The following is a 17,371-nucleotide window of genomic DNA, read 5'->3' on the forward strand; positions in this document are numbered from 1 at the left end:
CATTTGGAATTCTCCCATGAGTCCAAGGTACGTTCAAAGGCAACACAGTTATAAAAAGCTGAGTTCTGTGACAACAAACAAGCTACATAATGGTTTATAATTTATTTGTTCACACCAACAGACCAAGAATTCTAATGTTCTGGGCTTTTGTTGGACCAGCTGGAATGAAATTGTTTTCATCACTGACCAGGGAATAGAATTTTACCAGGTACATTTGCATTACAGTTAGATTTACAGAGTTGGAACAACGAATATGTTAAAATCTAATTATCTAATATTATTATCTAATATAATCTAAAATCTAAAAAATCTAATTGTCTGGATCTAATTGATCTAATTTAAGTGTTCTTAATTTGAATTTTGAATGCTGCATTTATTTTGAATAGAAAGACTTAATTTTATTTGCTTTACCTATAAAGGTGCTGCCCGAAAAGCGAAGCGTGAAGATCTTGAAGAGCCAGAGCATAAATGTGAACTGGTATATTTACTGCCCAGAGACGTCGGTCCTTGTGCTGTCCACCACTGTCCAAGGCAATGTCCTGCAGCCCTTTGCTTTCAAAGTGAGTGATGTACATTTAGTTTGTGATGGAAGAGTCCCATGAAATGTATTATGTTTGATTTCTTTTTTTAGTTACAATATTTCAGTATTTTAGTATTTTATTCAGTAATATTAAAAATTCAGTTTTATTAAATATATACCTTTGTACATTTTTACATAATTAGACAATACATACTGTACAAATTCTAAACTAACACTAAAAAATGTTTTCCAGTTAGTGCTTTGTTATAACTGAAGGTAATAAAATAGGTGGAAACTAAACAATTTTATTGTTTTATCGATACACACACACACACTCGTATTGTTTTATTATTGTTTATTGTCAACTGAATTATTTTAGAAACCATTTCCCAGATTATTTAAATGTGAAATATAGTATTCATAAATAACCTGTAATTCTAGAAAAGCTAAACACTAACCAAGTTGCATGTATTACTGCAGTTATATATATGGTTCACAATGTCTTATCATTTTCAAGCTTATTTCAAATTTAGAGTTTAATTAAAGTAAAGAAGGTCAGTCATTCAGTTAAGACAAAATAAAACCTGTTGTATAAAAAAGGAGGATTGACTGGTTTGTGGACTGCGCACATGAAACAAATGGCTCAGCTGATGGAAGATTTGGTTCACATTGTGTTTTAATGAGGGAACAGTGATTTAGGATAAATATAACATTTGCTGGATGAAAGCTGACTTCTCAGTTGGTTTTGATTTCATCTTCTTTAAAGCCAGCACTACTCACTCATCTAGTGCAAGTACAATAATATGTAGGTCCTCCTTGTGCTGTCAAAACAGCTCTAGTCTGTCAAGCCATGGACTCCGCAAGAAGGTGTGCTGTGGTGTCTGGCACAAAGACTCTGATAGCAACTGATGCTTTAAGTCCTGTAAATTGTCTAGCAGAAACTACAGATGTTTAAACTGGGATATTTTTAGGCCAAGTTGACTTCAACCTTTCATGTTTCTCAAACTATTCCTGAACAGTTTTTCATTCAATGAAGTCATCGTATATCTAAATTTTTTTTAATGATTTGCTTTAGAATGGGACAATGTCAAAAATGCCAAAGCTTGAGATTGAGTTGCCAGTGGCCCCAAAACCAGCCAAAATTGTCCTTTCAGAACGTGATATTGCAGTTGCCACCATGTGAGTATGATGTTATTATACTTGTGAGTATAATGTTATTACATATCGTATGCTCTAATGCTGAATTATATATATACAGGGATTGGACAAAAATAATGTGAACACCCATTGTAATAGGGGTAATATTATTACTGTAGGCTACTGTGAAAAAATAAATGTTGTGATCATCATTTATTTATTTTCTGTTGCTATATATATTGTCTCGGTTGCATGCCAGTATAAAACAAGTTAGTTTATGGGATTGTTTGGAATTGGTGACTTGTCAGATTTCTAAAGGGGACAGATCATGGGACAGATCATGGGACAGATCATGGCAGGACTTCATCAGTGAAGAGGAATAGTGAATGAAATTCAGACACTAGGAAGGATTGTGTTCAAACAACACAGAACAACTGCAGCAAAAGTGACAGCAGAACTTAATATCCACCTTTAAAGACCACAAAAACAGAACTTCACCAAGCCAACATCCATGTAAGAGTCACAAGTGCTAAACCGTTAAGCAGCTGAAGACTGGAAACAAGTGATATGGTCTGATGAATCATCCTTTACATTATTCCCTACAGCAGGTTTAGTTTGTGTGTGAAGAAACTTCAAGAAAGTCTTCAACTGTACAGTCTGTTTCCAAGAGTCAAACATGGGGGAGGATCTATGAATATTTATGTGGCCATATCTTGGTGTTCTGCTCACCCCATCATTAGCCTACATGGTTGTGGTACTGTACTGCCAGCAAGTGTTTGGAAATCAAACCAAGGGTTAAATAAAGGTGATGACGTGTCCATACACACAGCCAAAACAGTTCAGTCTTGGTTTGAGGAAAGCCAGTATGAGCTTCAACATGTGCCCTGGCCAGCTCAATCACCTGACCGGAACATTATCAAACAGGTTCTCTGATCCAAGCTCTCTGAAACTAGAGGATATTCTGCTAGATGAAGGGAACAAAGTTCCACACAAGAAGATATTCAAAAGTTGTATGAATCTGTTCCATGAAGGTTGGAAGCTCTGTTGGATGCAAATGGTGATCCAGACATATTACATATTTCATTGATGTTCACATTATTTTGTTTAACCCCTGCATATATATAATGGAGACAGTTGCTCACCATTCCTTTTCTTTCTGTCTTTCTGTTATAGTTATGGTCAGCTCTATGTGATGTATCTTAAACACCATACCAGAACTCCCAACAGCTCAGGCGCAGAAGTGGTTTTGTATCACTTAGTTAGGTAAGCTGAATGTTCTGTTCTAACAACTCACATTTTGCATATTTATGAAATATTTCAGTGATCAAAAAAACAAAAACCTCATTCAAACACATTGTGTTCTGTAATGTAAGTTATTTAATGTCCACAAGGTTCACATACTCTCAGACCCATGTATATACATTATATGCCATTTTGATGCCAAACACTAAACATTTACCTGTTCAAACCATCTGACATATTCAACAGAGAAGGATCCTGTAAAAAGGCACATGTGCTGAAATTGAACACCTCGGGCAAATTTGCTCTGAATGTTGTGGATAATCTGGTGGTAGTGCATCATCAGAGCTCACGGGTACGTTTGACTTTATCATGCTGCTCTATCACTCCTCCTCCTGTAGAGATTTAACAGGCAGGCACATCTTAAATCGTTTCCATATGGTTGCAGGTGGGCAGTTACAAGGTTTGACCCTCTGGTTCACTGCAGCCTTAAAGGTGGGGTGCACATTGTTGGAGAAATGCTTCTGAAAACTGGGTCGGGCCGACAAACAAAACAAACGTGTAGCCAAAGAGAGTGTTCAGTGTGCATATGTGACATTAGCATAAAGGGGCGTGTCTTGTCAACATGGACAGAGAGAGTGTTCAGTGCGCATGTGTGACATTATCAGAAAGCGGTTTTAACATTGACATGGAGGATAAAAACAAAGAAAGAAAGAGAAGAAAGGTTTACGATAAGGTAAGAAGTAGGACGTGTTAATATAGGATCAGCTTTCCAGCACTGGAGAGATTTGTATTACCATAGTATTACTCATTGAGTTCATTTATTGATAAAAATTTCCCCTCGGCCAGCCGCCCCAGCAGGTTCCCCCATTATAGTTGCCTGGGTTACGTATGTATGTGTGGGCGGAGCTATCAAAACAGGGGTGACACCCATTTGGTTTAGGGGCGTGTTTGTTTTGGTGATTTCAGATGTCAACATTGGCTTTCAAACATTGTGCATCCCACCTTTAAACATTTTTGTGCTAATAAGCTGTTGCAAATAACCGCTCTTATTTTTCCAGACCTCTTTTATCTTTGATATTAAGTTAAAAGAGCCAGATGGTGCTGTGAATATTCACCAACCTGTACTGCCTGCACAGTCCATCCACCCCTATAAGATCTCTGTCACAGGTGCGTTGAGAGGGCCAGAACTTTTTAAACCTTGTTCTATTGTAAAAATATCTACTTTAAATTCATTATTTTTATTATTTGTCTATCATATGTCTGTTGACACATTCTGTATATTCTGTAAAGCAGCCATTCACTTTATTTTTGAATGATTAGGAAAACCTGTACAATTGCACATTCTTGCAGCAATCTAACAAACCAGTCCTTCTTTATGAGACGTGCTTCAGTCAGCAGACCTTCTGCACACAGGACGGTTTTTGTTTTTTCGCACCATTCTGTAAACTTTACAGACTGTTTTGACTGAAAATTCCAGAAGATCAGCAACTTCTAAAATACTCAAATGCCCATGTGGTACCAACAAGCATGCTATGGTTATATATTATCCCCCATTCTGATGTTTGATGTGAAGTAAATGATTTTAATGCATGATTTATTTTCACATTGCCACATTAGCTGATGTGATAACTGCATGAATGTGCAGGTATACAAGTGCTTCCAATAAAGTGGATGGTAAGTGTTAATGCCTGTCCTGTGGTAATCGTTATTTGATCATCATTGACTTGCCTATTGTTCCACAGGACCTGTGGCTACTCCCAGTCAGGCGTCAGTGCAATGTGAGCTTTGTATCCTTTTAATAATTTTGACTTGTGGCTGTTTTAATTTTATTAATAAAAGAATTGTGGAATCCCCTTTGGTTTAAGGCATTTTTAAATAAGCTAGTAGCTAATACTAAAATTAGCTAATACTAAAATACTAACCAATATTAAGATACAAATTCATGATTATGCACAAATATAATATGATCTGAGGTTTCTGCAATCTACCCATGTTATTAACCATGTTAAGGGAACAGGACCATGTAAATCTGTTTTTGATATGGCTGTGTGGATTTGTCCTTTCAGCACAAGAGCATTAGTGAGGTTGGGCACTGATGATGAGTGAGGACCTGTTCATTCCAAAATATGGTTGGAGCTCAGGGCTCTCTGTAGACCACTTGATTTCTTTCAAACCAAGCTTGGCAACCCTTTTCTTTATGGACCTTGCTATGTGAAAAGGGCTATCGCTAGGCTGGAACAGGCTGGCCCAGTTATACAACACAATATTAACAGGTGAATGAATGTTAGATTGTGTAAAGAAAGCTGGCTCTGTTTTGGTCAAGGTCTTCTCTGATTCACACAGCAACAGAAACCTGAGCAGAAAAACTGTGCCACTATCAGCAATGCTGCGATATTTGAAAAGACCAAAAGCATATACAGTATCAGTGTAAAAAATGATAATAAGGTAAAAAACATGAACAAAAAATGTTAACAAAGCCTGTAAACTGTAGCTGTAAAATGAGTGCGTGATTATTACACAACAGGAGACATCCTTTGCAAGGCTGAGAGAAAGGAGAAAGCTATTTCATATGTAATGGCGTGTAAGAAGTTTATTCAATATTGTAAAGCGGTTAAAGGATTTAAAAAGCTTTAGTACAGCATGTGTGTGTGTGTGTGTGTGTGTGTTAAACCAAGCACGTGTTAAAATCAGATGCTTTTAATGTGTAGTTCTTGATGTCTGTGTAACTAAGATGTGCAAACAGAGAGGGCAAGTTGCATCGTGTTGGCGGCATGGATTAGTTTGTTTTGTTTACTGTCAAGTCAAGGAGCTTTTATTGCCATTTTAACCATATATACTGTAGCTGTTACAGTACACAGTGACATGAGACAACGTTTCTCCAGGATTGTGGTGCTACAGAAAACAGAGACAGAGCTATAAGGACTTAGTAAGTCTTAGCCACATAAAGTGCATCTGTGCAACCTGGTGTACACAGTGCAGGACATGTATCCGGAGTGGCCGCTGCGTGCTACTGCCCCGCTTGGGTATTTTGGGTATTTTGTACTTGTCTATACCCAATGAAGTGTTGAATGTGATCTAATGATTTTTTTTCTCTGTACTTCCTCTTTTGAATATAATTGTATTGAGTGTTCAGATGTTTGGAAATCGATTTTCAGATAATAAGGTATAATTATGCTGTTTATGCAATCGTGATTTTCTTGCTTGTTTAGTCATAATTATAGAAATTATATATAGTTAGGTTGATCAAAAAGCAACTGATTGCTAATGTTACATTTATGCTTTAACATGCCACTATGATTCAATGCAAGAAATCTGGTTTGGATTGGATAGAGAAAAGTGGTGATCACCGATTCTCAATTGGACTGAGGTCTGGGCTTCTATTTAATACTCTGTACAGTCAGGTTTAAGAACACTAAGTGTCTGCATATGCATAATTCATTTCAATTGTGTGTACTTTTAACACCATTATATCTATGCTATATAGCCATAATTATGTAGATGCCTTCCCCAAACTGGCCAGCAAGTGTGATGCACATATTTGTTACACACAGTAAGTAACTGACTGCTTATGATACCCTGTCCCATACTCCCTGTCCTACTGTGAGATTTCAAGGCTATTCAGTGTAGTTTAAAATAATATTTAGTTTATTATGTAGCATCTCCTGTCCTTTTCCTGTTTCCCTTAACATTTAGACTCATCTACTTGGAGTGTCTTTCAACCAGATATCATAATCAGTGCAAGTGAGGGTAAGAACATTATATCTGGCAGGTTTCCATCCGTATGTAAATAATTTAGTTTCACTTACTTTTTATTGTTGAATTATAAAATATACATAAAGTAGTTTTATTTATTAATCTGAACATCTCTTTGACATCCCTCTATGTACTGGTCAGGTTATCTTTGGTACCTTCACGTGAAACTCCATCCAACAGTGGACCTTCTTCAAGACAAAGGAAAACTGATGGATTTTCTTCTGCACAGAAGTGATTGCAAAATGGTCATCCTGTCCGTATGCTCGCAGAGTACGCAACCAACAATGACCTGTTAATGCTGCATTTTATTTTCATTACGTATACCTGATAAAATTTGGTTTTAACCCAATGAACTCAATTGTAACCATGAACCCAGACCCACTGCTGCATCTAACTTCAGATTGAAGCTTCAGCTTTCTTTCCGTCAACAACAGTATTTTTCAAGTTTGTGAAATAGTCCATAGCAGTTAACACAAGCAACAATGACGCCACCTCCCTTCCCCAGTAACCAGCTCTTTTCATGCCCAGCCTTAAGTTCATTGGGTTTCACCCTGTGTAGCTTCAGTCAGTGCCCCACAGGCTGTATGTCTGAGTAAACTAAGTAAAATGTCCAATCCCTAATAGACGTCAGTCAGTTTAGTTCATAATTTTAGAAGTATATGTCGTAGAACCAAGTCGCTGAAAGGCACTTCGTCTTTTGGTTGACAAATATTTTTCTTTTGAAAAGTATTGACTTGCTCTGTGGTGTCTACATCAGCCTAACTCTGACCCTGACCTCTAACCCTGACCTCTAACTCTGAGTCTGACCCATTTTTGTTTTTCATATACAAAAATTTCCGTTTTAGACATTTCTGCAGCTTAGTAGTACTCAGTAGAATCTCATTCAAAGCAAGCCAACTTGGGTCATAGAGTAGGGAAAGAGCTTAAATACGATCCAGTTAATTAGCTGTTTACTTTTATTCCATAGTTTAATTGACTGTGATTTTAAACTTAAATGTGAACCTGTTTGCATGTGGTATATTTACCATAAAAATGGCCGGTGTGTTTCAGTAAAAGAATGATGTAATTATACTTTATGGTGTTGACACTTGTAGTTTGTGCCCTGAATATATTTTCTGACAGTTCTGGAATATAATCATGTTTAATCTGAGTTAACATTGTCTTCTCTTTTTCTAAATGAATTTAAGTGCTTGTAGGTGGAGAGAAAGGAAACTTGCCTGTAGTGGCCACTGTATTTGATAAGCTAAACCAAGTGTATAAGGAATACCTGGAGGCAGAGCAAGCCTACACTTTGGTACTGCAAGTTTCCTTTTACACATTCCCAAGCTACCAAGTATGATGAATGTAATAACAGAACTATAAAGTAATATAAAATCAGTCTCTCAGCAACACTGATTGTAGTGTGATGACTGACTGGCAACTAAATTATAGTTTAAGTTGTTTCTTTTTCTTCTAGGCTATGGAATCAGGACCCAGTCGCTTTAGTAACTCTTGTAAAAGACCAGTTCGAACACAAGCAGTCATTGATCAGTCAGACATGTACACACACGTCTTCTCTGCATTTACAGAGAAGAAGGTAAATATGAAACACTGCATTTAGAAAGAATGAATTGTTCTGATATTGTTCTCATTTTGAGTTTGTGTTGGTTTTTCACTATACATGTGAGAATTACATGTAATTATACTGTTTTTTTTTTTTCCCCTCCATTTTACAGGGTGTATCACATAAGTTCGTCATTGCTGTTCTCATGGAATACATTCGCTCACTCAACCAGTTCCAAATCACTGTTCAGGTACAGCACTTATAGTACAGGTGTGTCAGGTACAGCACTTATAGTACAGGTGCCGTCAGGTACAGCACTTATAGTACAGGTGCCGTCAGGTACAGCACTTATAGTACAGGTGCCGTCAGGTACAGCACTTATAGTACAGGTGCCGTCAGGTACAGCACTTATAGTACAGGTGCCGTCAGGTACAGCACTTATAGTACAGGTGCCGTCAGGTACAGCACTTATAGTACAGGTGCCGTCAGGTACAGCACTTATAGTACAGGTGCCGTCAGGTACAGCGCTTATAGTACAGGTGCCGTCAGGTACAGCGCTTATAGTACAGGTGCCGTCAGGTACAGCGCTTATAGTACAGGTGCCGTCAGGTACAGCACTTATAGTACAGGTGCCGTCAGGTACAGCACCACTGTGGTTATTTAGCTTAATCTAATCCTGATTATTTGATTTAATTTTTTTTATTCATTTATAATTGCTTTTTTTGTTAATTGAAGCAAAATTATGTATTTATCAAAACCATGCCACGATTATTGGCACCACTGTATTAATGTTAATGAAATCACTTTTTCATGAACATAGTTTTATTTTTGAAGATCCTTGGTTATTTTATAAAAATGCTAGTTGTACAGTGGTTATACCCACAGCTAATATTCCATCAAATTTGTATAGATACATTATAAACTTTATAGGTGTGTACCATCGTTTGCCTTGTCACAATGGCACCTGTCAAAGAATGGTAAATATCAGGCTGCAAGTTCTCAAAGTTGATGTATTGAAAGCAGGAAAAAGCAACTTTGACCCAGTAATCTAGCCATTACAGTTTGGTCAGAGTATCTACAAAATCAGTTATTTTGTGGTGTTACTAATATACAGTGGTGTTCCAGCATCAGGGTCCTGAGCACTCAAGGCACATGATGTGTGTGGAGAGTGAAGGCCAGTCTGTCTGCTCTGATCCCACAGACCATCTGTTAAAGCACTATTTACTCAAGTTAATGCTGTCAATGTTTCCGTGGTCTCTTCAATTATTTATTTATTCAAAATAGAGACAAAAATTTGAATGAATGATTATACTTCAGATAATAGGCATTGATAACTAATAAAGCATCATTTTAGCATTGTTATATTTGTATTGAAAATTGTGAAACTATAGTTGGTGTTGATATAAATAAATAAATAATTAAAATAAAAATCTCATTTTTTAAAAGTAAATAACCATGTTGTTATCAGATTCTAGTATCAGTATTAATGCATATTTACACAAGACACTTGTACACAATAGGCTTTTTGTTGTTTTTGGATATGCAGATATACAAAGTTACTTATGTTTTAAGCTTTTTTTGTGTCCATTTATAAATGGTGGAAATTCCTACTGTTTGACATTCTTTCTTCTATATCACACACAGCACTACTTTTATGAGCTGATTATTAAAACTCTGGTCCAGCATAATCTCTTCTACATGCTTCACCAGTTCCTCCAGTATCATGTGCTGAGTGACTCCAAACCACTGGTGAGTTCAGTTCTAAAAAAGATTCATCGTGCTTCTAGAAGTTCTATTCATAGCAGTTATGCATAGAAGAGCTTCAATTATAGGAAAGACCAGAAGTGTCTAAGTAATGTGATGGGTCACCGCTAGCTGGCAAAAACTTCAAGGTGTCTTGGCTTAGACTCTTCAAGTCACTGGAACGGAACAATACACCTAAATCCCCAAAGGATATTATCTAGTGCTCTGAGTATTAAATCCAGTGTGCAGTCACACATTACTGATGTTATATATCTTCATTATTTGTGTTTTAAAGGCTGAATTATTTCTAATAAACCAGGAAATTACTGTTACTGACAACATTCCTTATATCATTTTAATTAATAATTATGTATTAAAATTATCAGTAATGCATCACTTCTTAGTTTTACCTTTTTTTTTTTTTTTTTTTTTTTTTTAGTTCTTAGAAATTAGCTCACTAATGTATATATTGTTTTTCACTGGATTAGGCTTGCCTGTTGTTGTCTTTGGAGAGCACGTACCCTCCTGCTCACCAGCTTTCTCTAGATATGCTCAAGGTAAATGACACTCATAAGTCTGTTTTTATTCTGCTGTGATTATTTTGAGTTCATTCATTTCATTTTATTGTGGAAAATATCTGCGTCTGTGTGTCTGTCCAACAGAGGCTCTCCACAGCTAATGATGAAATTGTGGAGGTACTTCTGTCAAAACAGCAAGTTCTCGAAGCTCTCCGATTTGTCCGCAGTGTTGGTGGCCATGACAACGTCTCAGCACGCAAGTTTTTGGATGCTGCCCGGCAGACTAATGACACAATGCTCTTCTATACAATCTTCCGGTTCTTTGAACAAAGAAACTTTAGGTTACGTGGCAATCCTGCATTTAATCCAGGTAATTTGGGCTTTTCTGCTTTAAATTCTTAGATGTTAATGATCACATTCCCTTTTTACACTATTTTACTCCTTAATATTGTTATTACTAGTAGTAAAGTGTGAGTGTTGTGCCATAGCATGCTTCAGCATTTGTGTTGTGGAAGGTTTTTATGCTGTTTTTCATTTGGTGACCTCATGATCTATTTCAGGTGAACACTGTGAGGAACACGTCACCTACTTCAAAGAAGTGTTTGGGGAACAAACACTGATGAAACTTCCAGTTGTTTAAAGAAAAGGATGGAGATTTAAGAGCCAGGTTCCTGAAGCAATTATAACTGATCATTCTGCCTTAAGCTGAAATTTTTTTAACATCTTTAAGATTTCACATTCAAGCTGTGTTCAGTTCATTCATATGTCAAATCACATAAGTATCAAGTCACAAGTTTGTACGACTCTGTTACTTTGCATCATCTTGCATAAGTCTTATACTGTGCATGCTTTGGTTGCCCTGCACTACAATTTGAAAAAGGTGAGCAGTGCAATTCATGTGACAAAGTTTAAGGCAAATGAGATTATTAGGTAACTACCAACCTTACTGAGAAACATTGTGGCCACCAGACCATTCACTCATATGTACATATTTGAAACCATGCCCCTTTCCTACGCTTATCTGGGCACGACTTCCACTATATTTTAGAAGGTGGCTGTATATATTTGTGTCCATTCAGCTGTTCGAGTATAAGTAAGGTCAGCTACTGATGTTAGGTGAGAAGATACTGGTGCACAGTCAGCATTCCAATTCAACCCAAAGCTGTTTAGTGTGGTTGTGTTCAGGGCTCAAGCCAATTGAGGTCCTCCACATCAGGCTTTGTAAATTTGATATTATTTTGTGCGTGGGATATCAGATGAAACGGGTTGAAATGTACACATACCTTAGGGGATTATAGTGTAAATAATTATGTAAACAGTAAATAACAAAACACCATAGAACAATAGATTTGTAGAATTTTCCTAATTAATTTTCATGTTTAACTAATGTACAGAGCATAAACTGAGATGCAATAAATAAATAATTGCACAATATTTGCAAGTGAACAGGTGTTGCTCTGTGTGTGTGTGTGTGTGTGTGTGTAGGATGGGAATCTATAATATTTACACAATAGAGGAAAGCTGTCAGGGTACATGGGCAATCATAGTCATATTGTACTGCCATGGTTTTGATGGTCAGCAAAAAGAATGTTCTTGTGTCTGTTTTTTGGGAATAAGTTCAAATAAGACTTGTCCATGATAGGAGAAGAAAAATAAAGAGCTTTTAAAGAGCTTTAAATTCAAGTTAAAAAGATATTAATTATTTGACAGTATTTCATATATTATTTGAAAGTCTTCTTGTGTTTGCTTTCACATTGTAGTGACGTGAAATAAATCCACTAACAGGATTTTTTGTTAACTAGAATAATGGTGGAACATTTCCAATTCTGCTGATCTGTTGAAGATCTTTGTGATGAATATGCTGCCTATGGTGTGGCCTCTGAGCCGCTAGTGCTTTGTTTATTCTGATTAGCTTTGCTTCCCTACCAAACCCATAAACTTACAATTCTCCCAAATGTATGTGGGACAACAGGACTTATAGGCACCACATTAGTCCTAATGCACAGACCCATTAAAACCACACTTATCCACCCGACACAGGCAGGAATGACATCCAATTATACCAAGCAGGTGCTAATGATCATCAATTTCATATGTAGGTTGAAACTCAGCCATTAACTGAAACAGAAAGCTGTGTAGGAGCTTAAACCTGAGTGAGGAACAGCCAAGAACAGCCAAACTCTGCTAAGGTGAGGCTATTGAAGTCAGAAACAAGATCTTTCCCAGGTAAAGTCTCTAAAGCAGCCTGGGGTTTTAAGATGTGCTCACACAAAAAAAAACAGTTTATAGTTGTGCAACCGAGAGCTCCTGAGAGACTAAGGGCTTAGTGCAAACACACATTTATTTGAAATGTAAGTTGACAGATTACATTTAATAACTGATACGGGATACAAGTCAAGCAAATTGGTGAAAGGTTGTCATAGATATCACATGGCAAGGTGGACAGGTCCTGGTACACCTTTCCAGTCTGATAGTCATTAATAGTCATTGCATAATTCATTTACATTTACAGCATTTGGCAGATTTCCTTATCCAGAGTACAAAAGTGTTTAAGTCTCTATCACTGAATACATTAACTCTGGTCCACTAGGTTACAGACTTGATACCTTTTTTTTTTTTTTTTTTTTTTTTTTTTTAAAAATACACACACAACGAACAAGGGAGAAAGTGCTATTTTCCCACATATGCAACTACTGACTGAAAAAAATGGCCAGTGTCAGTTTACCTGGGAACAAATGCAGAGTGCCAATATGACTGGGAATCACAAAAAGCTAGACGTTAACATTATCAGTAAGAAAGCTGACAAGTTGCATATTGCTTTGTAACCCATTCAATAGTTTATTAATAATTATATAAAAATTATTTATTAATAATCAAGTCATTTTTTTCCATGTAGAGACTTAGCAATTTTATTTTATTAGCCAAATTTTTAATTTGAATAGAATGAGCAAATGCATTGAATCTAATTCATGAACTGTCAGAGTCTAAAATGTTCCCTACACATATCATGTGGCTACTGCTATAAAAAGCCTCCCTGAAATGAACTCGAACAGCTGATCAGCCACAGAGCTTCAGAATCACACCGCTTGTCAGAATCTGTCTGCCAACTGCTTGCTCACTTCCCTAATAAACTCCCGTCACACACTTTACAGAAGGTAAATGTATACAGTTTATTGTAGTTTCAGAGTTTTGATTATTTAGAGATCAGTTGAAATACAAATAAAATAAAAATCTGAGCTGAGAATAACATGCTGCATAGTGACAGTTTGTCAGACACCTGTTTAGTCTCCATCATTTGCACAGCGTTCTATTTTGGGTATTGCTTATTGCACAGAATACCCTTATACAGGGATGTCTAAACTAAGGCCTGCCACTGCAAAAGTCTTTAAGCAATTTTAAAAATAACATTTTGGGGCCTCTAAAGTGAGATTTCTAAATGAATTCCCCTGCGAATGAGGATTTATAGAGCGTGGCTATCATTTACAACAAGGTCTAAAATATTAGCTACAAATTCCTTTCACTTTTCTTTCTTCAAAGATTAATGATAATAATTGAACAATCACAATCCTGCCATAATAAAGTCTCCTTGTTCCTTGACAGGTGCATTTATAAATGAACACCGTGAACATGTACAACAGGTGGAAACAACACAGCATAACTCAAAAGGCAGAGAATTATTACTTAAGATATTTATCCTTAGAATGTTTTCAATTTTCTTGTGATTTCTCTTGTGCTTTAATTTAAATCTGTTTTTATCAATAATATATTATATAATCCTCCTTCACCTCATGTTACTATTAAAACTATGACTAGTACTATTAATAATATAGTTAATAATAACATGGTTTATACAGAAACATATCCAACATTTGTCACTTGTCACATTAGTATGAGTTTAATTATTAAGTGTTAATCACAGGATATACAATGAATTTTGTGAAAATTCTTGAATTATGTTTTAACTTTTGAAAGTGTAACAGATGTGTGAGATGGAATCCTAACCAGAAAGCCATCTGTCCTCTGTAGGAAATATTTTTAGTTAATTACATGAAATTTATTTTCAAAAAGTGACTTTGTTTTGAGATCATTGATTTGTAGCACAAAGGCAGGCAGTCATCAAGTGATCTTTGGTCTTCTGAGTATTTTTTTTACTAATATTTGTTGTTTTAGTTGATTTAGAGTTTCATGCACTGAGACAAAGAGCCCAGTAAATGATATGGTCAAGGGGTATTTTTATTGACTTTCCTTAATTATTAACAAAGACGTAAAAGCTCTAGTCTGTATATAATTATAGATCTTTATAGATTATACCCCCAATGTCGACCTATCTATGATCTATCTATCATCTACTTTTTTACTGTTTATTGTACTTTTCTTTCATTCATTCATTCATTTCAACAGTATTAATATAGTCAGAGTCATGGTAGATTCTTTACATAATGTTGTTTGTCTCCTTATCTGTTGATAATTGCATTATTTAGCAATTAGACCAGATTGTTCTATTTTTGAAATGAATGTTGACTCTAACTGCAATCTGTTAGGAAGTTCCATAACTAAGAGGCTTTGTAAAAGAAAGCTCTGCCTTGTGATGTAGCATTTAATACTTCAGATACCAAAAAATAGCCTGCACCTTTAAATCGAAGTACAGATGGATGCCTGAAGAAGAATCTTTTTAAATAGTTTTGGTTTTGAAACCTGACATTCACTATACAACCAACCATTATACACTCACCGGCCACTTTATTAGGTACACTTTACTAGTACCGGTGTGGTCTTCTGCTGCTGTAGCCCATCCGCCTCAAGGTTCAACGTGTTGTGCGCTCACGAGTGGTTATTTGAGTTCCTGTTGCCTTTCTATCAGCTCGAACCAGTCTGGCCATTCTCCTCTGACCTCTGGCATCAACAAGGCATTTGCGCCCACAGAACTGCCGCTCACTGGATATTTTCTCTTTTTCCGACCATTCTCTGTAAACCCCAGAGATGGTTGTGCGTGAAAATCCCAGTAGATCAGCAGTTTCTGAAATACTCAGACCAGCCCGTCTGGCACCAACAACCATGCCACGTTCAAAGTCACTTGAATCACCTTCCCCATTCTGATGCTCGGTTTGAACTGCAGCAGATCGTCTTGCCCATGTCTACATGCCTAAATGCATTGAGTTTCTGCCATGTGATTGGCTGATTTAGAAATTTGCATTAACGAGCAGTTGGACAGGTGTACCTAATAAAGTGGCCGGTGAGTGTATAGTCAATCATTTTTAACAGACATTACATACTGTACAATCAACTGCCTTTATTGCTGTTTATTTTATTTATTGACCCCCTGATACACTAATCTAACAGTATTTACTCTTTAGACTTATGTTATAAAGGAATTTTAATTGCAAATAAAAATAATTGTGGGGGTCACGGTGGCTTAGTAGTTAGCACGTTCGCCTCACACCTCCAGGGTTAGGGGTTCGATTCCCCCCTCCTCCTTGTGTGTGTGGAGTTTGCATGTTCTCCCCGTGCCTCGGGGGTTTCCTCCAGCTACTCCGGTTTCCTCCCCCGGTCCAAAGACATGCATGGTAGGTTGATTAGCATCTCTGGAAAATTGTCCGTAGTGTGTGATTGTGTGAGTGAATGAGAGTGTGTGTGTGTGTGCCCTGTGATGGGTTGGCACTCCGTCCAGGGTGTATCCTGCCTTGATGCCCGATGACGCCTGAGATAGGCACAGGCTCCCCGTGACCCGAGGTAGTTCGGATAAGCGGTAGAAGATGAGTGAGTGAATGTTTTTTAATTCAATTCAAATATGACATTTAAGTAGTAATGCAAATATATGCCTATTTGTCTTTCTTGCTTCTGACCTTTTACTGTTCAATTTAAGCTGTGAAATATGAATGAATGCTTTGGTGCAGTTCTGTAGTTATCAGCATTAATATTGATGTAGAATACAAAACATTATTAACATCTGACAATGACAGCAACAATCTAGACTTGATTAATCTTGTCATTCAAATATTCTGACATATATATAGTACATGTATTGGTAGTTTTTGTACTCATTGGGTTGCACACACACACGCACACACACACACACACAAACACAGAGTTGTTAAATGAATAAATCAGATGTGTTTTTGTATTGATTTGTAGATAAGAATACATTTGCAGAAAATTGGAGTACAGAACATCACAGGTGGTGAGCAGCACTGGGTGTGTATATGTGTGTTATACTTGTTTTATGAGCTCTTGCTTTCTCTGATTAAACAACACTATAATCATGTCTGAAGACCTTCAGGATGTCCTAGTTAGCATGTATCAAGCTCATGTTTCAAAGTGTTCTAGTTACTCTTAGTTTCTGGTTTACTGAGCTTCTTGAAAGGAACCAGTAATCCATAGCTTGAATTTTGAAAGCTGTCCACATCAGTTTTGGCTTACGGAATTTTTTAATCCTCAGTTAAATTAATGAACAGATGTCCTCATTAAATACAGAGAGAATTGTATAGTCTTTCCAGAATGGACTCTTTTTTAATGGCTAGCTTTTGTATCATTTTAACTGGATATTGACATTTAGTCGTCAAAATACATTTCTATATTTCTACATAACTATGGTTTACCAGAAACATTGTTGAAGGTTTAATATTGGTTGTATAATAATTCAAGTTATTGTAACAGTTTTATATAAGGATTTCTTTTATGCTATGCACAATCCCAACTTTTGTATGAACTCAAATAAGGGAATACTTTGGAATACTGTTTATGTATGTCTTATACAGAGAGAAATGTATGGTGCAAACATTCAAATAGAAATACAGCAGAAAGTTGCTTCTAAATGTGGTGAACCAAATTTATTTATGTCAGCTTTAGAGCGTCTGCTGAAATAGGTTCAGAACCAACAAGCTTCTCCAAACCATTCAGAACCCAGACCACTGGACG

At 36.6% G+C, this 17,371-nt stretch overlaps 1 protein-coding gene across 1 annotated transcript in view; it reads left to right on the forward strand.

Moving 5' to 3' along the window:
- The window catches only part of rmc1 (regulator of MON1-CCZ1), a 16,506-nt gene extending 4,616 nt beyond the window's left edge, over positions 1-11,890 (forward strand). Inside the window, exons 4-20 of the mRNA XM_060871287.1 lie at positions 1-27; positions 122-208; positions 420-560; positions 1,596-1,699; positions 2,831-2,920; positions 3,146-3,251; positions 3,958-4,066; positions 4,642-4,686; positions 6,593-6,646; positions 6,794-6,922; positions 7,840-7,946; positions 8,109-8,228; positions 8,368-8,445; positions 9,840-9,944; positions 10,427-10,495; positions 10,601-10,826; positions 11,017-11,890. The exon at positions 1-27 is cut by the window's left edge and continues 30 nt beyond it. Coding sequence (XP_060727270.1) covers positions 1-27; positions 122-208; positions 420-560; positions 1,596-1,699; positions 2,831-2,920; positions 3,146-3,251; positions 3,958-4,066; positions 4,642-4,686; positions 6,593-6,646; positions 6,794-6,922; positions 7,840-7,946; positions 8,109-8,228; positions 8,368-8,445; positions 9,840-9,944; positions 10,427-10,495; positions 10,601-10,826; positions 11,017-11,096 — 1,677 coding nt within the window. The 3' untranslated portion in view covers positions 11,097-11,890. The remainder of the gene's footprint in view (positions 28-121; positions 209-419; positions 561-1,595; positions 1,700-2,830; positions 2,921-3,145; positions 3,252-3,957; positions 4,067-4,641; positions 4,687-6,592; positions 6,647-6,793; positions 6,923-7,839; positions 7,947-8,108; positions 8,229-8,367; positions 8,446-9,839; positions 9,945-10,426; positions 10,496-10,600; positions 10,827-11,016) is intronic.
- Positions 11,891-17,371: the final 5,481 nt, after the last annotated feature.

This window comes from Tachysurus vachellii, chromosome 5, assembly GCF_030014155.1.
Source record: "Tachysurus vachellii isolate PV-2020 chromosome 5, HZAU_Pvac_v1, whole genome shotgun sequence".
Lineage (NCBI taxonomy): Eukaryota > Metazoa > Chordata > Actinopteri > Siluriformes > Bagridae > Tachysurus > Tachysurus vachellii.